The sequence below is a fragment of the Corvus moneduloides genome, chromosome 4 (genome assembly GCF_009650955.1).
Source record: "Corvus moneduloides isolate bCorMon1 chromosome 4, bCorMon1.pri, whole genome shotgun sequence".
Taxonomy (NCBI): Eukaryota; Metazoa; Chordata; class Aves; order Passeriformes; family Corvidae; genus Corvus; species Corvus moneduloides.
In genome coordinates, this window is record NC_045479.1 from 60,089,726 (window position 1) to 60,106,092 (window position 16,367).

The 16,367-nt window shown below is 39.7% G+C and overlaps 1 protein-coding gene across 1 annotated transcript in view; it reads right to left on the reverse strand.

The window, feature by feature from the left end:
• The window catches only part of ABCD2 (ATP binding cassette subfamily D member 2), a 43,961-nt gene extending 28,185 nt beyond the window's left edge, over window positions 1–15,776 (reverse strand). Inside the window, exons 1-6 of the mRNA XM_032105946.1 lie at window positions 14,853–15,776; window positions 13,320–13,500; window positions 9,044–9,165; window positions 6,058–6,226; window positions 2,852–2,946; window positions 1,275–1,420 (exon numbers count right to left, since the gene is read on the reverse strand). Coding sequence (XP_031961837.1) covers window positions 1,275–1,420; window positions 2,852–2,946; window positions 6,058–6,226; window positions 9,044–9,165; window positions 13,320–13,500; window positions 14,853–15,776 — 1,637 coding nt within the window. The remainder of the gene's footprint in view (window positions 1–1,274; window positions 1,421–2,851; window positions 2,947–6,057; window positions 6,227–9,043; window positions 9,166–13,319; window positions 13,501–14,852) is intronic.
• Window positions 15,777–16,367: the final 591 nt, after the last annotated feature.

The window sequence follows — 16,367 nt, forward strand, 5'->3', positions numbered from 1 at the left end:
GTGAATTCTGACCAAAACTTTTTGAAATGTTTCAAAGAAGAGGTCTGCTGGACAAACTTTTCCAGCACTGCAAAGTTAGAGGAAGCAGCTAACAAAGAACCATGTTTATGGAAAGGAAAACTCAGCAGATGTGATTCAATCCCCTCCACCAGCACCTTGGCAAATACACGTGAATGCAAGGTGAGTCTGTATGCTTTCACAGAATAAAGGGAACAAAAGTAAAGGGAAAGGGGTGTAAGCAAGCCAGCCACAGATGTTGATCTAAGTAGGGGGCTGGGATCACACAGAGGAAGGACAAGGCTGAAACTCAAGATTTTCTTCAAGAAAAAAATCCAGATTAGCTTTTGTTCTGAGTAAACCCATTTTAAGGATGTTCCACAGAATGCGTATTCTGAAATAATGTTTTGAAAAACATTTAATAAAGTGTTTTGCTCAAAACTCCTGAATAAAACTCTTGAGTGAATCAGAAAAATGACATTGGCTAGCAATAAATTACACAGATATTTGAAAAAATTATAGAGCAGTATTCTTTGCTACCTTCACCTGCAGCAAGCAAAATCTACTGATCAGTTACATTTTCCATTCATCTTAATAGCTTGTACCTTTTAAACAAGGCTACAAACTGTTATCATGAATACTTCTTTTGCACATGGGAAGAAATGAACTACAGGAAGCAAAGATTCAGCGTTTGACTTTGCTTTTGCAAAACAACATAGTTAGATGTCTCTAAGGAAATATTCTACAACCAATTGCACAAGAGTATGTACTGAGAGTCCAACAGCATGTCAGAGTATAAAGAAAGCACAACAAAGCCAAGCTTCCATTAGTGAAACGTGCACATATTACTAAAAAGGCAATCTGCAGTTACTGTTGGATTGCATTGTGCTCTTGCAGTGTGAAAGTTAAGTTTTGGTTACTTCAACACTTAAGAATCAAACCACTCTCACTTGTCTTGACCCTTGGTTTTAAAGGAAATCAGATTTGAGATATACTAGGTCTATTTAAAATTTCTTTCAGAGTCCAGTCTGTTCCCATGATCCCAACTATTCAAGTCTTTAGCCATCTGAGGAACACACACATGTGAGCCCTTTCCAATGACTAATGATGTTGCATCACCAATGAGAAAAGATCTCTTTTTTTTTAACACACTTCACACAGCTGAGGTTGTGCTTACCACCTTTTAACTTGGGTGTACACATCACAGATTAAAAACGTGAGAAGGGTCAAAATTCACGTAACCAGGTAGGAGGCATCACCTTCAGCAAGACACATACCTTTGTGGTATATAAAACATGTGTTGTGGAGGAGGCTTGTAGAGAACTCCTTCATAGACAGGCCACAAACCACTTAAAATTCTGAAGAGCGAACTCTTTCCACAGCCATTAGGTCCAGTGATTAAAAGATTCATCCCCTCCTCGACCTGCAAAGGAGGTGAAAATGCAATGATGTTACTATGCAGCCTATGTGGCACAAGAGAGTCTAAGACCCCTAAGAGGGAGTTACATAAGCATTTATATAAAATTATCTACCAATTTCATTGATTAGCTACATGTATTCATGCAACTATTCTGAAAACAGCAGCATTAGATAAAATATGTGGGCTGAGATAATGAAAATAATTTCTATTATGTCTGAGTATCTCTATAAACTAATGCTTACATTAATATATAATAGTAATGCTTATAATAATATATTATGTTATTATATACATGTAATGTAATACGTAATATGATTATATTACAGCATCAATAAATCACAGTCAGAATCAATTGTTCTAAGGCAGATTAGGTCCAAAGGTGCTAACAGTGTATCAAGCAGTACTGTGCCTATCTGTGATATTAATTGCAGGTATGGGAGGCCAATCAAGTGATTTGGAAAATTTATTTCACATTGCCCCTTCCCACTTAATTACCTATGTTAACCTGGCTGTGATGCCAAGTGATTTTTTTTTATTCATTTGACCATTACCCTGTGTATATATGAGCGTAGATTTATGCATAATCACAATGTCATTATCTATGTTTTACAAAAATATACTGACTTCTATATTTTCTTTGTTTCTGTCTCTCAAGACAAATGAATAAATATAAACGTCTGCTTGATCATAGAGTTGTAATTTTACAAATCTGAAATTCCTACACTGAAGTTGTTGCAAGTTTGCCATAGCTAGGACCCTTTCCTCCTAGTTTCTAATTCAGAGGAAAAGAAACACCTTGCTTTAGCTAAATTAAAAGATCTGCTGGAATTGTTCAATTTATTTCTGATAACTTCAACTCTTTTTAAAAAGAACGACATCTGCACTGGAACATCAGATCAGGATACATATGGGAGTAATTCAGTAAAGGTCAGTCATTAAAATTGTGAACAAGTACCAAGAGGTGTCTGGAACAGGTTTTTAAAAACAATACAAGTTTCTACTGAGTAAACGCTCCCCTATTGGGCTTGTGAACTATGCTGTAAGCTGTTAGTCAGCACGGCTCTTTGTGGTGATCAAGCAAAACTATGGATTTGATTTTTTTCACTGTTGCTGTGCCTCAGACTTTCAAAGAAGACTTTGTGAGTAAAGCACCCCAATTTGATTGAAATTAACTAAAGATGGATGCATACTCCCATACACACCTTTAAAAATCTCAGGTTGGCTTTTCACCTGGCAACAGCAACAGAAATCCTCCCTTCTCTTTCTCTGAGCAAACTACGTATGTCTGCCTCTATTGAGCTACTATGCCTACCTTTCTGGACTTCCCCTTTTATCCATATGCTCCTCCAAGTACTTAACATAAGGTATATGAATTCTGTGCTGTTTATGTTAATGTGATGGCAACAATCAGAAGATTCTTGCATATCATCTTACTTTGAAGTTTAGTCTGGAAACCACCACATCGCCATTCGGAGTAATTATAGGAACATTTTCACAAATAATTCCTTGATCAACATCAATTACTTTCCCTAGAAAGAAAAAAAATAAAAATTCGAGTTTGTGAAACCTTTTATTAACCAATCATTTGTGACAGCCTCTGTGCACAACTGAGTATATTTTCAAGTAAGGACTAGTGTTTGAAACTACTCTTTTATGTGCTCCAGGTTCCCCTAGTGGAAAATCTGTATAATAAATCTTAGCTAGTCCAAAAGACACCGTTAACAGTAGGCAAGAATGTGCAATGAATCCTAAATTAGATCCTAAACACAATGCACAGCATGCATCATAAATATGTGATGCACGATAAAGATGTGTTCATTCAAATTCTACCTGTATTTTCTGTATTCTGTTTTAAATAGCTGTTTAATACCAAGCAGTAAAAAAGTTCAAGGACACCCTTAGCCACAGGCAGACCAGTTAAACTTATTTTGAGGATTTAATTAGGAATCACTACCAGCTCTGAAAGTCAGAGTACCTTTCAGTCTCCTCCAGCAACGAAAGCAAAGGAGCAAACATTTAATGGCTTGCTTCCATCTCTTTTTAAAGCCACAGACACTGTAAACGTGCCTTGTATTTGGAGAAACTCATGTACATTTCAGTCAGGTAGGTACACTTGGCATTTGGATTTCTGGAAAATTAAATATACAATCTCTATTGGACATTTGGGTACTCTGCAACACAAGGACTTTGAATTTAACTGTCCTGGAAACAGTAAAAGAATAAAACTAACTAACTTCTCAGTCACCTGTTAATGGCCTTGTCTAACAGAATCTGACTAGCTGGATTCCTAGAAAAATATTAGAAATTACCTTTATAGACAAGATGCAAAGGAAAGACATTTTTCTTTGTATTAGAAAGCTGTTTATTTATAATTTAAACCAATCTGAACAAAGAAAAATGTAACAAAGGCCAAGTTAGTTAGTTAATTATAAAAGGCTTGCATTTCCTTAAGTTAGGGTTAGTCTTACATTTTTCATTTAGAGGTACTTTGTTCAATTGCTTTCAACTTTGCCAAACTATAACAACCCGGGCAGAAATTTTTATGCCAAGTATCAGTCCAAGCACTCTTTTATCCTAAAAGCAATTTTACTTAAAACAATTCTGTGGTGTACAGCATGAGATTATGGGGGAAAAAGTGTTTTTCTGTTAAAAACAAATTACTTTGATACAGTGGAGAGGTTGTAGTTAAAATAAATCTATGATAAAATATACTCAGCTAGTAAGAATTAAGTGAACTTAATTCTCATTTCCTAATCCTAACTTCACAGCATTTGATTGCAACTTTACCATGCTTTTAAAGTATATTTATGTGTAATCACAAACACAATTGGACAGTATTTGTACAAGATGTACAAAATTCTATTTAATTTTTAGAATTCTGAATTATTAGATACACTATAAGGCAGTATTATTATCTGTAAAATACTATTATCATTCTCATATTTTCACACTATTACTGACAACAGTAAATGCAAGGCACAAAACAGACATTGCTTAGTTACAAAGACATACTGGATGATTCAAAAGGAAATTATTATTATGTGTTCAAAGAGCCATTGGGGAAGCTGAATATTAAGATTTTTCTTCTCTAACAATACAGACACATACACGTATGTGAGCACGTGTACTTTTATCCACACACAATCCACTCTTCAGGGATTACTGAAGTATCATGACCCAAAGAAAGGAGGAAAACCAGTATTACAATAGGACTTGTCATAAAATAATGTGGAGCCTGTGGCCTAGATTCATCTGGCCTAAATTCTTCTTAAATCCTTGTGCTCAATGCTTGGTCTTGGCTAGATGCCTCTGAGAGCTACAACTACTCAAGAGCAAATGCTAGTCACCATGGCTTAGGAGGAATTCAGACTGGATGAAAAGTGTGACTGTAGTAGAATGAAATCTTGGGAAAAGGTTGCAGAGAAAAGAGGAGTGGGGTTTAGATATAGTAGACCTAAAGGGAACATGAAGAGCACACTTGCATATCTGAACTGTATTTGGTTTCGATTTTAAACACAGTTATCTAAAAAGACCCCCCAAATTACTTTGTTGCTCCAGGAACTACAAACCTTTTCTCATGTACATAACAAAATGCAACAGTTATAAAATGCCATTTCTTTTAACATCACCCAAGTATTACCAAGATCTACAAGATTAAGACATCAGCTATTTCCACACCTATCCACCATGCTGCATCAGACTTTGTTATGATGAACCTTGTCAGAAGACCTTTGAGAAATATGAGCTGAAGGGCAGCACTGTTGAAATCACTGCAAGAAGTTATGTCACAAAGAGCCCTTTGGGGCCTGTAACTCTACTGACGCTTAACTTTTCAAAAGCTAAAGGGAGAGAATGAGGCTTTTCAACACCACAGACGGCAGCAGCAGAAATGGTATGTTGGGAAAATGAAGAAAAACCCATTGCAAAAGCTGCCTTTAAGTACCTCAGAGAGAAGATGGATGCGAGAGGCAGAGAGGTGGCACGTAATGGAGCACAATAAGAAACAGATGTACAGAGAAAATGCTCCAGGGAGGGTGGAGACAGAAAGACAGTGGCACCAGAAAGACACAGGATGGGGTCAGGAGGGAAAAAGTATATATTGATCAAATCATTTGGGAGGTGAGGAGAAGGGTAAAGTTGTCATTTTCAGTTGAGATTCCCACTAAATTATGAAAAAATAAGCACAAGCTGATCTTTAATAATGGAAAACACAGTATTTTTGGGACAAACTACTGAACCAATCTGTCTTTTTCCTCCTATCTCAAACAAAATAATGTGATGGTTAAAGATGAAAATGCTACAGTCTCAGCTTTCTGAAAAAAATGAACTATCTGAGGAAAACAGGCACTGTCAGTGTAAAAATACTAAGATCACCATCACAAATAATAGTTTAGTTGAAATGCCTTTTCATTGAAAGTTTTTACAGAAAACATTTGAGCCTTTTTGTGTATTGGAAAAGCACACCATAAGGGCAGAGTCATAAGGCAGCAGGGGGTTAAAATAGAAGGCAACATGGTCTCTGGGGCATTAAGGCTGAGAGGATGATTAGTTAAAGAAAAAACCCTCTTTCACCTCCCGTCTCACGGCACCGTGCCTCCCCCACCACCCCTGGGAAATTCATACAAATATGAATTAATTACCTTTGATTTCTAAGGGCCCATCAATGTGCAACTCTGCTTTATCTTCACTCCTGCTGTTGTTTACAGACCCTTGAATAACAGCAGTTCTTTTGTAGATACCTCTTTTCACCTCCTCAAAGACTGAGAACATGTTGTAGACACGGGCAGTGTAGCCTGCTAGCTCAGTGACCTGAGAAACAACAAGCGCCTCATTTCAGTTATACTTCACAAATTCTACAAATGAAATGTCTGGCCAAAGATCAACATGAGCAACAATGTATCCTTCAACACCTATCGATTTGCATTTCTCGAAATTCTGTGCTAACCCATATGCCACCTGTAGCTCCTACCAACCAGCAGGAAGGACAGCTTGAATCAAGACCATGTAAGCTATGATAGCTCCAATAAATGAAGAGGCTGTAGAGACTGCTCATATCTGTAAAGTCTTCAATGAGCAGAGAACAGCTACTAACACATCTGAAAACAAAAAGCCTGGTACACAAGAAACAAAATCTCTGCATTTTCCAGCAAAAACAGAAGTCCAGAGAAGTGAGAAAAAAAAAGGCATCTACAATTATTTATGTTTACTTGCTTGTATTCCTGAAACCTCCTGTGGGAGAAGTGTGCTTTTTCTGTGTAAAAAGAGCGCACCAGGCCACCCTAATCTAAAATACAGTACAAACCAGAAATGAGTCTTCTATCAACTGCATGCTAAATCTGACACCTTAGAATAGAACTGAGCATTTTTAAGACAGTGAGAGCTCTTGGAAGGCTTTCTCAATTTTTTTTTTTGGTCCATTTGTCACAATTTTCACCTGGTGAATACAGAAACAACAGATCCCTGGACCTTGTAACTTCCTATTCATGGGCTATTCAAGAGCTCCTATTCAAGAGCTCCCAAAGAATCGCCTCCATCGGCTGGTAGCAAAGAATTAAGCCAAGGCCTTTTATTTTAAATATGTTACTAGATGGTTTTAAAAGGATACATTTTTTATACAAAATGCAGAGAGGACAAGAATAGCAACAAAATTAGATCAAGATTATAAAACCCTTGGCTTGCTGTGGTTAAATACATACACCCCATGACAGAGTTCACTCACTACGGTGTATATAATTCCAAGATTATTGGAAAGAATTGGAAATAATTCTGCAATTCTTCTGTAAGTTTCACTGTTTGTGCCAGACTCAGAAGTGAGTGCCAGTTCTGGCCACATGGGCATCATTTCACTGGAAGATGATGGAGAGAATCCAGCATGTGATAAATGAAAACTTGAACCAACTGCGCCCCTGGAGAACCATAACTTGAAGTAAGCTTCTCTACCATGACACTAGAAACTCTCTTTGTTCAAACACTAAATACTACCACCTAAACTATTGACTGCAAAGAAAAGTTGAGCCCACCTCATCTGCACAGTGAATTACATTGACTTGAAGGAGGCTGCCTTGGTGGATGAGGTGGGCAGGAACTGGAAATGCACCACCACTTGACGTGGGTTGAAGTACACTGTCCTTTGGAAACTGCCTGAATCATGAAATGAGAATGACAATGTGGTTGGAGTACTGTAGTGTCTCTTGAAGAGAAGCATAAATATAAAATTAAGATGGAAATTCATAGAACTGGTCCTTGGTCTCATGCTGTCTGGATTAGTATCTTACCATGTTATAAACAAAGTGAGTTTGTTCAGTTCCTCTTCTACTGCTTTGTGGGTACTTTTTTTGCCAAAAAATAAACCCATGGTTTTTCTAAGTCCTCATGTACATTATATGAATTACTTAAATGCTGAAAACAAAATAGAAATTACATCAGTGTATAACAGGTTATCTGGCAGTATCTTGAGAGCAGAGACCAAGCAGGGGAATGCTAAAGGAGCATAGGTCAAAAATCACAGCCCATTAGAAGGACTCCTTCTGAAAACAGCTGACTCTGGCTTTGTCAAAGTCTGTATCTCAAGGCGACAAAGTACCCCTCCTCTTCCAATTTACCAAGCTGTAGCTATTATGGCTGGATTCCAAACAACAGAATCCATAGTCTTTGATTAGCTGCCTAGCTAATGTGTCCCTCCTCCCACTGCACTGGGAAAAGGGGTTCCCACCAAAGGGACGAGCAAACACCAATTTAAAAATGAAGAACAAACATTCAGAAGGAAATGTTGAGGAGATTAACAGCAGTGCCTCACTTTTCTTTGGCTTAACAGCTGGCATTTAAAGAAATCCACAAGAGAGAAAACAGATCAAAGCCCAACTCTACTGGAATTTGGGTAAGAACCTGAAACAACATCTCTTGATCTTCCAGATGAACATTCTGTACTTCTAGACTATTTGTAGTCCAAGGTGAACTTTCTCCTGCTAAAAATTCTCTATTTTGCAAAATTACTTATAATTTAACAGGTTCACAAATACTGAAAACAGCCTTATAGTTTAAGTGGCCTGGAAATAAGTATTCAACTCTCCTTGTTTTTCATATGGGAACAGGTTGCCCAGAGAGGTGGAGATACCCCATCCCTGGAAACATTCAAGGCCAGGTTAGATGGGACTCTGAGCAGTCCAGCATAGTTGAAGATGTCCCTGCTTATGGCGGGGGGGGTTAGACTAGAAGAACTTTAAAGACCCTTACAATTAAACTATTCTATTATTTTATGGCACTTACAACAGAAGAGTCCCAGTACATTGAAGGCAGACAGCCTGAATTCAGGTCTGTGCTCCAAACAGAAGAGGAATTTGAACTTTTATCACTCACATTCCAGGAACTTCTATCACTCTCTGATGACACCTGAACACAAGTATTAAAAATGACATCTGCATGTTGCATCATACAGGCACCCATGCACTTTAGACTCTTTGTCGACTTAACCCTAAACATTAAACTACCAGTTCAAAAATCTTCATGGATTTAGTTGCAATAGAATTTGCCTTTAAAAACTGCACTACTTTTTAAAGTATTTGATATTAAATGTAAGTTGTTTTTCTTTTTTGTCCTTCTGTTTCATGCACGCAGAATGTACAGTACCTCTTTGTATGAAGACATAATCCTTTCAATAGCATCTGCTCCAGAGATCAGCAAGTTTCGTGATGTAGTAAAAGCTTCTGTCCTTTCACTAACCATTGCCTGTTTCTGGCCATCTTCCAACTCTGAAAGTAAAAAAAAAGTTTTGTTAAAATATTCTGCTGAAAATTATCTCTACAAATTAAATTATTATTAGAATGTGAGCTATTACAGAGCAGCTTTGTTCTTTTTTTAAGAAAAGTTAACTCTATGAAGACAACTTTTCAAAAAGAACAGGTGAATGTAACTACCATAGCTTGGTAAAAAAGAATAAGTGGGAGCATATGGAATCCATTTTGTTAGGCAAAACATGTTATTATTTTATCTATTTTTACATGGATCACTTTTCCTTTTAATATATCATCATACAACATAAATTTTTCAAAACATGAAAGAAGTGAAACCTAAACAATGATCTGAAACAGATTTTTAGCATAATTTTAAACATTTTTGTAGCTATTAATTTTCAGCCTTACTTATTTACTGACTTCATGTAAAAGGAACCATTCACATTTGTGTAAATAGGGCAACACAATTATATTTCTATAAGAAAGCAGTAAGCTTTTTAAGTATCAAAGGCATGGTTTCAGTAGGATACCTCTCCCTCACAATGAAGTTTCTCTCTTCATCTGACCTCAAAACAAAGTTGTGATGCTTTATTTATGACACTGCACCCTGTTAACAAGAATACTCCTGCTCCAAAGAAAGAAGTTGTCTCATAAGAATGTCAGCAGCATAAGGCAAGGAGAAAACAGCAGCAGAAATTATAGAAGATAACGTGAGATATAAGTATATTTAACATATCTACATATACCATCTTTCTACCATGGGACCTATAGATTCAACTTGCAAGGTTTGGTTCTTGAAGGAAACAAGATTTTAAAAGAAGCAGCTGACTATTTTGAGGCTAAATGTTGTTTCAGTGTTAATAATTGCAACTACAAACTACTGGTGTAGTAAACCACTCTTAAAGATTTTCCACATAAAAGATTTACAATGAAAGATCTCAAGGGTTTTCTTCATCACATAATTTTATATGTATTTCTATATATTGCTAAATCTTTTGCGGAATGGGATCTGGATATTATTTTTTTCCTGAAGTTTTTTTAAAGTTTCGTTTTAAAACTAAGCTGATGCGAGGAATCACGCTAGGCAGAGTAACAGGTGGATACTGTGTCAACTCCCGTACTAGCAATTGTTACTAACATCCATGTTTCCACAGTACTAATGATCAAGAAAATCCAGGAGGAATTCCCTGCAGGTGTAATGCCACTAAATTTCATGGGCTAAGTCAAGCCATGCAAGAGTAGAGCAAACAGTATTTTTTTACTCTCACCTCCCTGACAAGATCAGATTCTAGAAATCTGGTGTGTGAGAATCTACAGGCAGCACCAAAGCCAGATGTGTCTTTCTGTCTTTATTAGGTAAATCTAAATGCTATTTTGTTTTCATTTACACATCCATAAAGGTATTCCTACATAACTAGATCACTGAAATACACTGTATTACAGTGAAATACACTGGGTAATTAATGAAAAACTTTTAAAAATTACTACATCATAACTTTTCATATATATGCGTGTGTGTGTGTATACACACACATACAACATCTATGTTATTTTTTCTGGTTTTAATAATGACTTTTTTTCATTTCAGTTCTATATCAGCACACTGTCAACTAGCTGTATGCAATCTTGCTGAGACACAATGAGAGACATGCTCTAAAAAAAAATACAGAAAAGCTCTCACAAAGGAAAGATTAAAAAATTCTTGCTCATGTTGCTCTCATTTTAAAAAGTTATTTCCACTTCAAGAAGAATAAATTTAGTGAATAGGGATAATTCAGTTAATTCATTAGTAAAAGCTGATTTGAAATCTGTTTACTTCTGAAACAACTGATTTTTGCTGATCTTGTGGGGATTATAGCTCATGCAGCCCCTGCTATGTAGAACCACCGCAATTAAATCATCTAGCAATCAGGTATGGTTTAACTATGTTAATGCAGCATTCCTCCTTAATGTAAATGCAGAATTTACTGATGGCTGCTTCCAGCACCCAGGCCAGCTCATTTAGCAAGAGTTTAAGGATCTCTACAAGCCACTGCATCAGTCAGTTTAGGGGTATTTAAAAAACTGAAATGATATAGAATTTATGAGCATTTCACAGTCCAAAAAGACAAACTCTTACATTATATAACTCACTGATAATACTTTTCTTGAACTTTTTGTCCAAATCATTTTTCATATGGCTGGCTCCTGTGTTTGAAAGCATCCCGTTTTAACAGACACACAGACTGTTTCATACAGAAACTAACATTTCCATTTTCCTCTTCACTTATGTAATTGATAATCATACTTGTTTTATAAACAAAAATAAGTGTTCACTGTGTCTAGAGAAATCAAAGTCTTGCTTTGAAAAATAGTTACTCTCCATAAACTGAGACACATTTGGAACATGAATGGTTTAATACAAAAAGAATGAGAAATGTTATCAAACAGAAATCTTGTCTTTGCCAGCTAATTTCTTCTTTGAAATATACAACAAAATTTTAGAATTTCAGTCAGAAATATCACTGTCAAAGAAGGTTCTTTTTTCTTATTATTGAAGAATTTTTTTTTTTACTTTTTCCTTCTCCTCCTTGAAGAAGTGTACAAAACCTATGGCTTTACACCTGTAGTCTCAAGCCTGGCCATGGTACCAGTTTTGTACATACCCCTGATTATTTTGATTCATCCTAAAGAAATAAATCCACCATCTCTTCCTTCAGATGTGAACAAACTTGTGTCTGATCTGCTGAGGCATGAAGCACTGTTTTCCCAAGCAGGTCAATGGTAATTTCAGGTGTTCTTGATTCTTTGAATACCTGTAATACCTCAAACTGGTCTTGACAGTGCTGCCAGTATTATGTTTGTGAACCATCACTATGGTAAGCCCCAGGACCCAATAATAAACCCCATGTTTTAATAGTTTAGGTTGCTGGTAGCAAATATAATTCTGCTTTACAATGTGAACCACTGCTGCATCTCTGTTTTCTCCCACATTTGAAATGTATTTAACAAAAGAACAAACATGAGTAACAGGAATGTTATTTAGTTTAGCATGAATACAAGTCCTTTTTTATTCTTGCTCTAATACCAAGGAGACATTTACAACATGTGGTTAAACGCTCCTTTTCTTGACTGTACCCATTCCCATCTTAGCAGAAAGACTCTTATCACTTTTTCTGTTGTGATAATAACCTTCACTGTGAGGTGAAATGCCTTTGTACAGCCTCTTCTGTTTGGAACAAGACATCCTGATATTTTTGAAGCTGTTCCCAGGATGCCAGCCAGGGTGCTGATATAGTGCCCTCCTGAGCCACCTGATGGGCAGCAGCTCAGGGAGCTGAGCACTCAGCCATGCACTGGCACAACTGCGAGACAGCTAAACCACATGGGCACTGCACAAAGCCATCCTACAGGTCTACCAAGCTTGTCCACTTGGATAGTCCTGACCTGGAATATAACTACCAAGAAAGAAACAGAACTACAGCACAGAAAAGAATTCACTCATTCCTAATTCCAAGTACACAAATTAGAACTTTGTAGGATTTGTGTTTAAGGGATCTTCCTTAATACCTTTCTTTCTGCTCTTTTCTTCTTTTTCTTTTTTTTCTTTTTTTTTAATAGCATCTGCAGTAACAACATTATTTGAGTCTCATTTCACTTCCAGGAAATTTGTGATAGGATGTCAAAAATGATACCATCCTAGCCTGGAATCTGAATTTTACCTTCTCCCAGGGAGTCAGGGAGAATCTGCTGTTTCCAACAGGTCAACAATAAGAGAAATTACCTATAACTACCTGTAATTACAATATGGTTTACGGAAGAAAAAGAAGATAAGCATTCTAGGAAAGTTTGTAGTATCATTAGGTAAAAGGAGATACTGCAAAAATCAGCCTGCCATTCCAACGGTGACTAGTGAAAAAGGAGATTGCAATAATCATGACAATCTCGTGTGATACAAGGGTCCTTTAAGTCCTGACTTCATACTATTTATCAGGCTTACACTCCAAGTTGGATCATTTGTGTTGCTCTCTGCTCAGCTGACTTGCTATGCTTGCAAGTTATACGTAAGACACAGATGTTGTAAGAAAGTCTGTGAAATACAGATCAATGTGAATGGCACTCAAGGGAACTACAGTCTTTTGAGGACATAACTTTAAGGAAAAGTTTAGAAATTAGGTAAAAGATGGTATTACCGCCATCTGCAAATCCCGTTGCGGTGATGATGGGCACAGCGACCATGACCATACCACAGCTACTCCAGACATACTTCATCAGGAACTGCTCTATCATGACATACCATAAACGTTTGGACAAAATGAGATTCATTTGATCTGTCAAATCCTTGTAGCTTTTTTGCAGTTGTTTCAATTCTACCTATGGTTAACAGAATAAAGTAATTTATACAATGAAACAAAGAAGCACATGTAGCACAAGATATGTTCACATGCGTACATAAAATAATCGGGTACCCAGAGCTGTCACTTCTGAGTCACACCTGCCATGTGGTACTTTATTCTCAATGTGCTGCAGTCTCACAGCAAAAGTGCACAGCTTTATGGAAGTCAGTGGACCTGGTTCTTATTACACCATTGTCCCTCGACAGAACATTGACAGGTTTTCAACTCTTTTAAGATCTCTAATATATACAAGAACAACATAGTAGTCACAACAGCTGATTCTAACAATCAAAATAAGATTGATTTCACATCCTTTTAATAAAGCTGCAGCTGCAGAGTTTCACAGCAACAGAAACTTATATTAGAAAGCATTTGGGGATCAATTATCTCCAGTGACTTAAAGTTGCAGAGTTAATTCCTGAAATGCAATGCTGCTTGTTTTGGCAAGCAGTCTGGGGAAAGAGAGAAGTATCCCAGGAGGTTTAACAAGTCAAAGACAGTTGCAAGTCAATATAATATATATTCAGTTCAAGCCCCTATATGTGGGAATCGAGAAAATGTTTAATTTAGCTGCGCTTAAAACATTATTACAGAGAGCTTTTGAGAACGTTTGTGTCTACAAAAATAAACCATTAATGTTATATAATCATTGCTTGAACTGAAAGAGTAATACTTCAGGCTGGTTTCCAGCTTTCATTTCCACCTTGCATGAAACAACTTTCTCCCAATTGTATTTGAAAGGTATTATGGCCAAAATTCACTTCTAATAAAAATATTAAAGGTCCCTTAATAAGGTGGCTTTAAAACAAGCTACTGGTTTATGTAACTGTGATTGCAGAAGTACTGTACTTAAGCTATTTTAAGACTGATGACTACATCTTTGCTTAGCTATGTGAAAGAGTGTCAAAGGTTGTAGTGTGCTCTGAGCTATCACAGAGTTTCCCCCTAGACTTTCTGGTGTGCCATGGTTGCTATTTCTGCTGAATTAAATACGGTAGTTCATACACGTGGTTGGAAAAAAAGCAGTCTGGAAAAGTTAATCAGAATGGACTGGGTGGGGGAAAAACAGTAATGCAGATGAGTTTTCTAGATAAGCATAAGATCCATCTGCAAAACCACAACATTGCCAGAGTTCAAGGGAACTGTGATCTGCTCCCCCCAGACACTGCTTGTGAGAGAGCATTTCCTAAGAAATGGGAAGTGCCAAGCTGTAAACAAGTTTAAATGTCCGAGGGACCCAAAGTGCTCAAGAAGAGCATCAGGGGAGGCATGGATCCACCCTGGCACTGCAGGAGCGACCCCAATGCTTCCAATTTCTCTCCTCCTTACCTTGTGCCCTCGGTAAAAGGCAATCTCTTCCACGTTGGCAATGATGCGTGAATGTATGAAACGCAGATAGCCCTTCTTGTGAGCCTCCTCAGCCACTAGTTTGCCAAACTTGGGCGAGCAGGCTTTGAGCACGCGGGCCGTGGCATAGACGACGAGACCAGCCAGGACTGTGGGCCCGATGGGGTTGGCTCCCCGGGACCGCGCTGTGCGGATGAGGGTGTAGGAAGTGAGCACAACATCCAGGATGGGCTTGGTGAGGTTGGAGTAGAGATGCGCCACGGACTGCGAGAACATCATGATGTCCTCGGTGAGGGACTGGTCAGGGTTGGCTAGCCGCCCGTCCATGCTGATCACTTTGTAGTAAGTCTGGTTGGCAAAGTAGGTCTCATAGGCGTGATCCACCAGGCGCGTGCGGAAGGCGAGGGCCAGCTTGCATTCCAGGTACCGTATGGTGCTGTTCACGAAAGTGGCTGGGATTGCGATCATCAACCACTTGATTAATTTGAAGACAAAGCTCCTGGGCTTTTTCTCCACAATGCTCTTCACAATTTTTCCATCGAGGGCGGCCACATAGATGGAGAGGAAAGTCCTGGACACCAGAGCAAGCGAGTGGAGGCAGAGTAAGCCCAGCTCGGCACTCACCAGCTTCGGGAAGAACAGTTTGCGGAGTTCAAGCAGCTGCTTGAAAAATTCCGCGTCCACGGCCGGGGAGGCTCTGCCCCGGCTGCCGGTGCAGTGCGGGGCCCCCTGGCCCCCTTCATCCTGCGTGCCGCCTCTGCCACTCGCCCGCTTCACGCGCCCGCGGATGATGGGGTAGAGGATTTTGAGCCCGTATGCCGCGGCCAGCAAGCACGCAGCCCTCTTCGCAGCGCCCGCCCTGCTCCACTGCACCCGCCGGGCCGCCGCATGCAGCATGTGGGCCATCCTGCCCGCCGGGGCACCGCTACGCGCCGCTCCTAGCGCGGGTGGCTCATGCCCGCTGGGAAGGCCGGTCCCGCCGGGTCTTCATCGGGGCGCTGGGCCCGGTCTGCCGCCAGCCGCCCTGCCGTGATAGATGCCGAGTGAGCGCTGCCTCCCAGGGGTGATGGTGCCTTCAAAGCGCGGCGCGTTGCACAACGCAGCCCGGCGCGGCGCAGCCCGCCCCGCCGACCACCATTGGCTGTGCCGCGTGGGGCGGCACCGGCACCGGCACCGGTAGCGGCCCGGCCGCTCAGCACCGCCGCCGCGGCCGCAACCGCTATAGCTCGGGGCGCGGCCGCAGCGGCAGCAGCAGTATCAGCAGCAGCACTCCTGCGCTGCGCTCCGCTCCGTTCGGCCGGGGTTCACGGCGGGTCCCCTGGCGCTCGGCCTCGGGTTCACGGCGGGTCCCCCAGCGCTCGGCTCCGGCCGCACCGTTGATCCCCCGGCGCTCGGCGGGTCCGCGGAGCTCGGCCCTACAGAGCGCCGGCTCGCCCCAGGCTGCGGCCGGCCCTTTCCTTCCGCCTGCCCTGCGGAGCAGGCGCCGCCTCCGGCCCT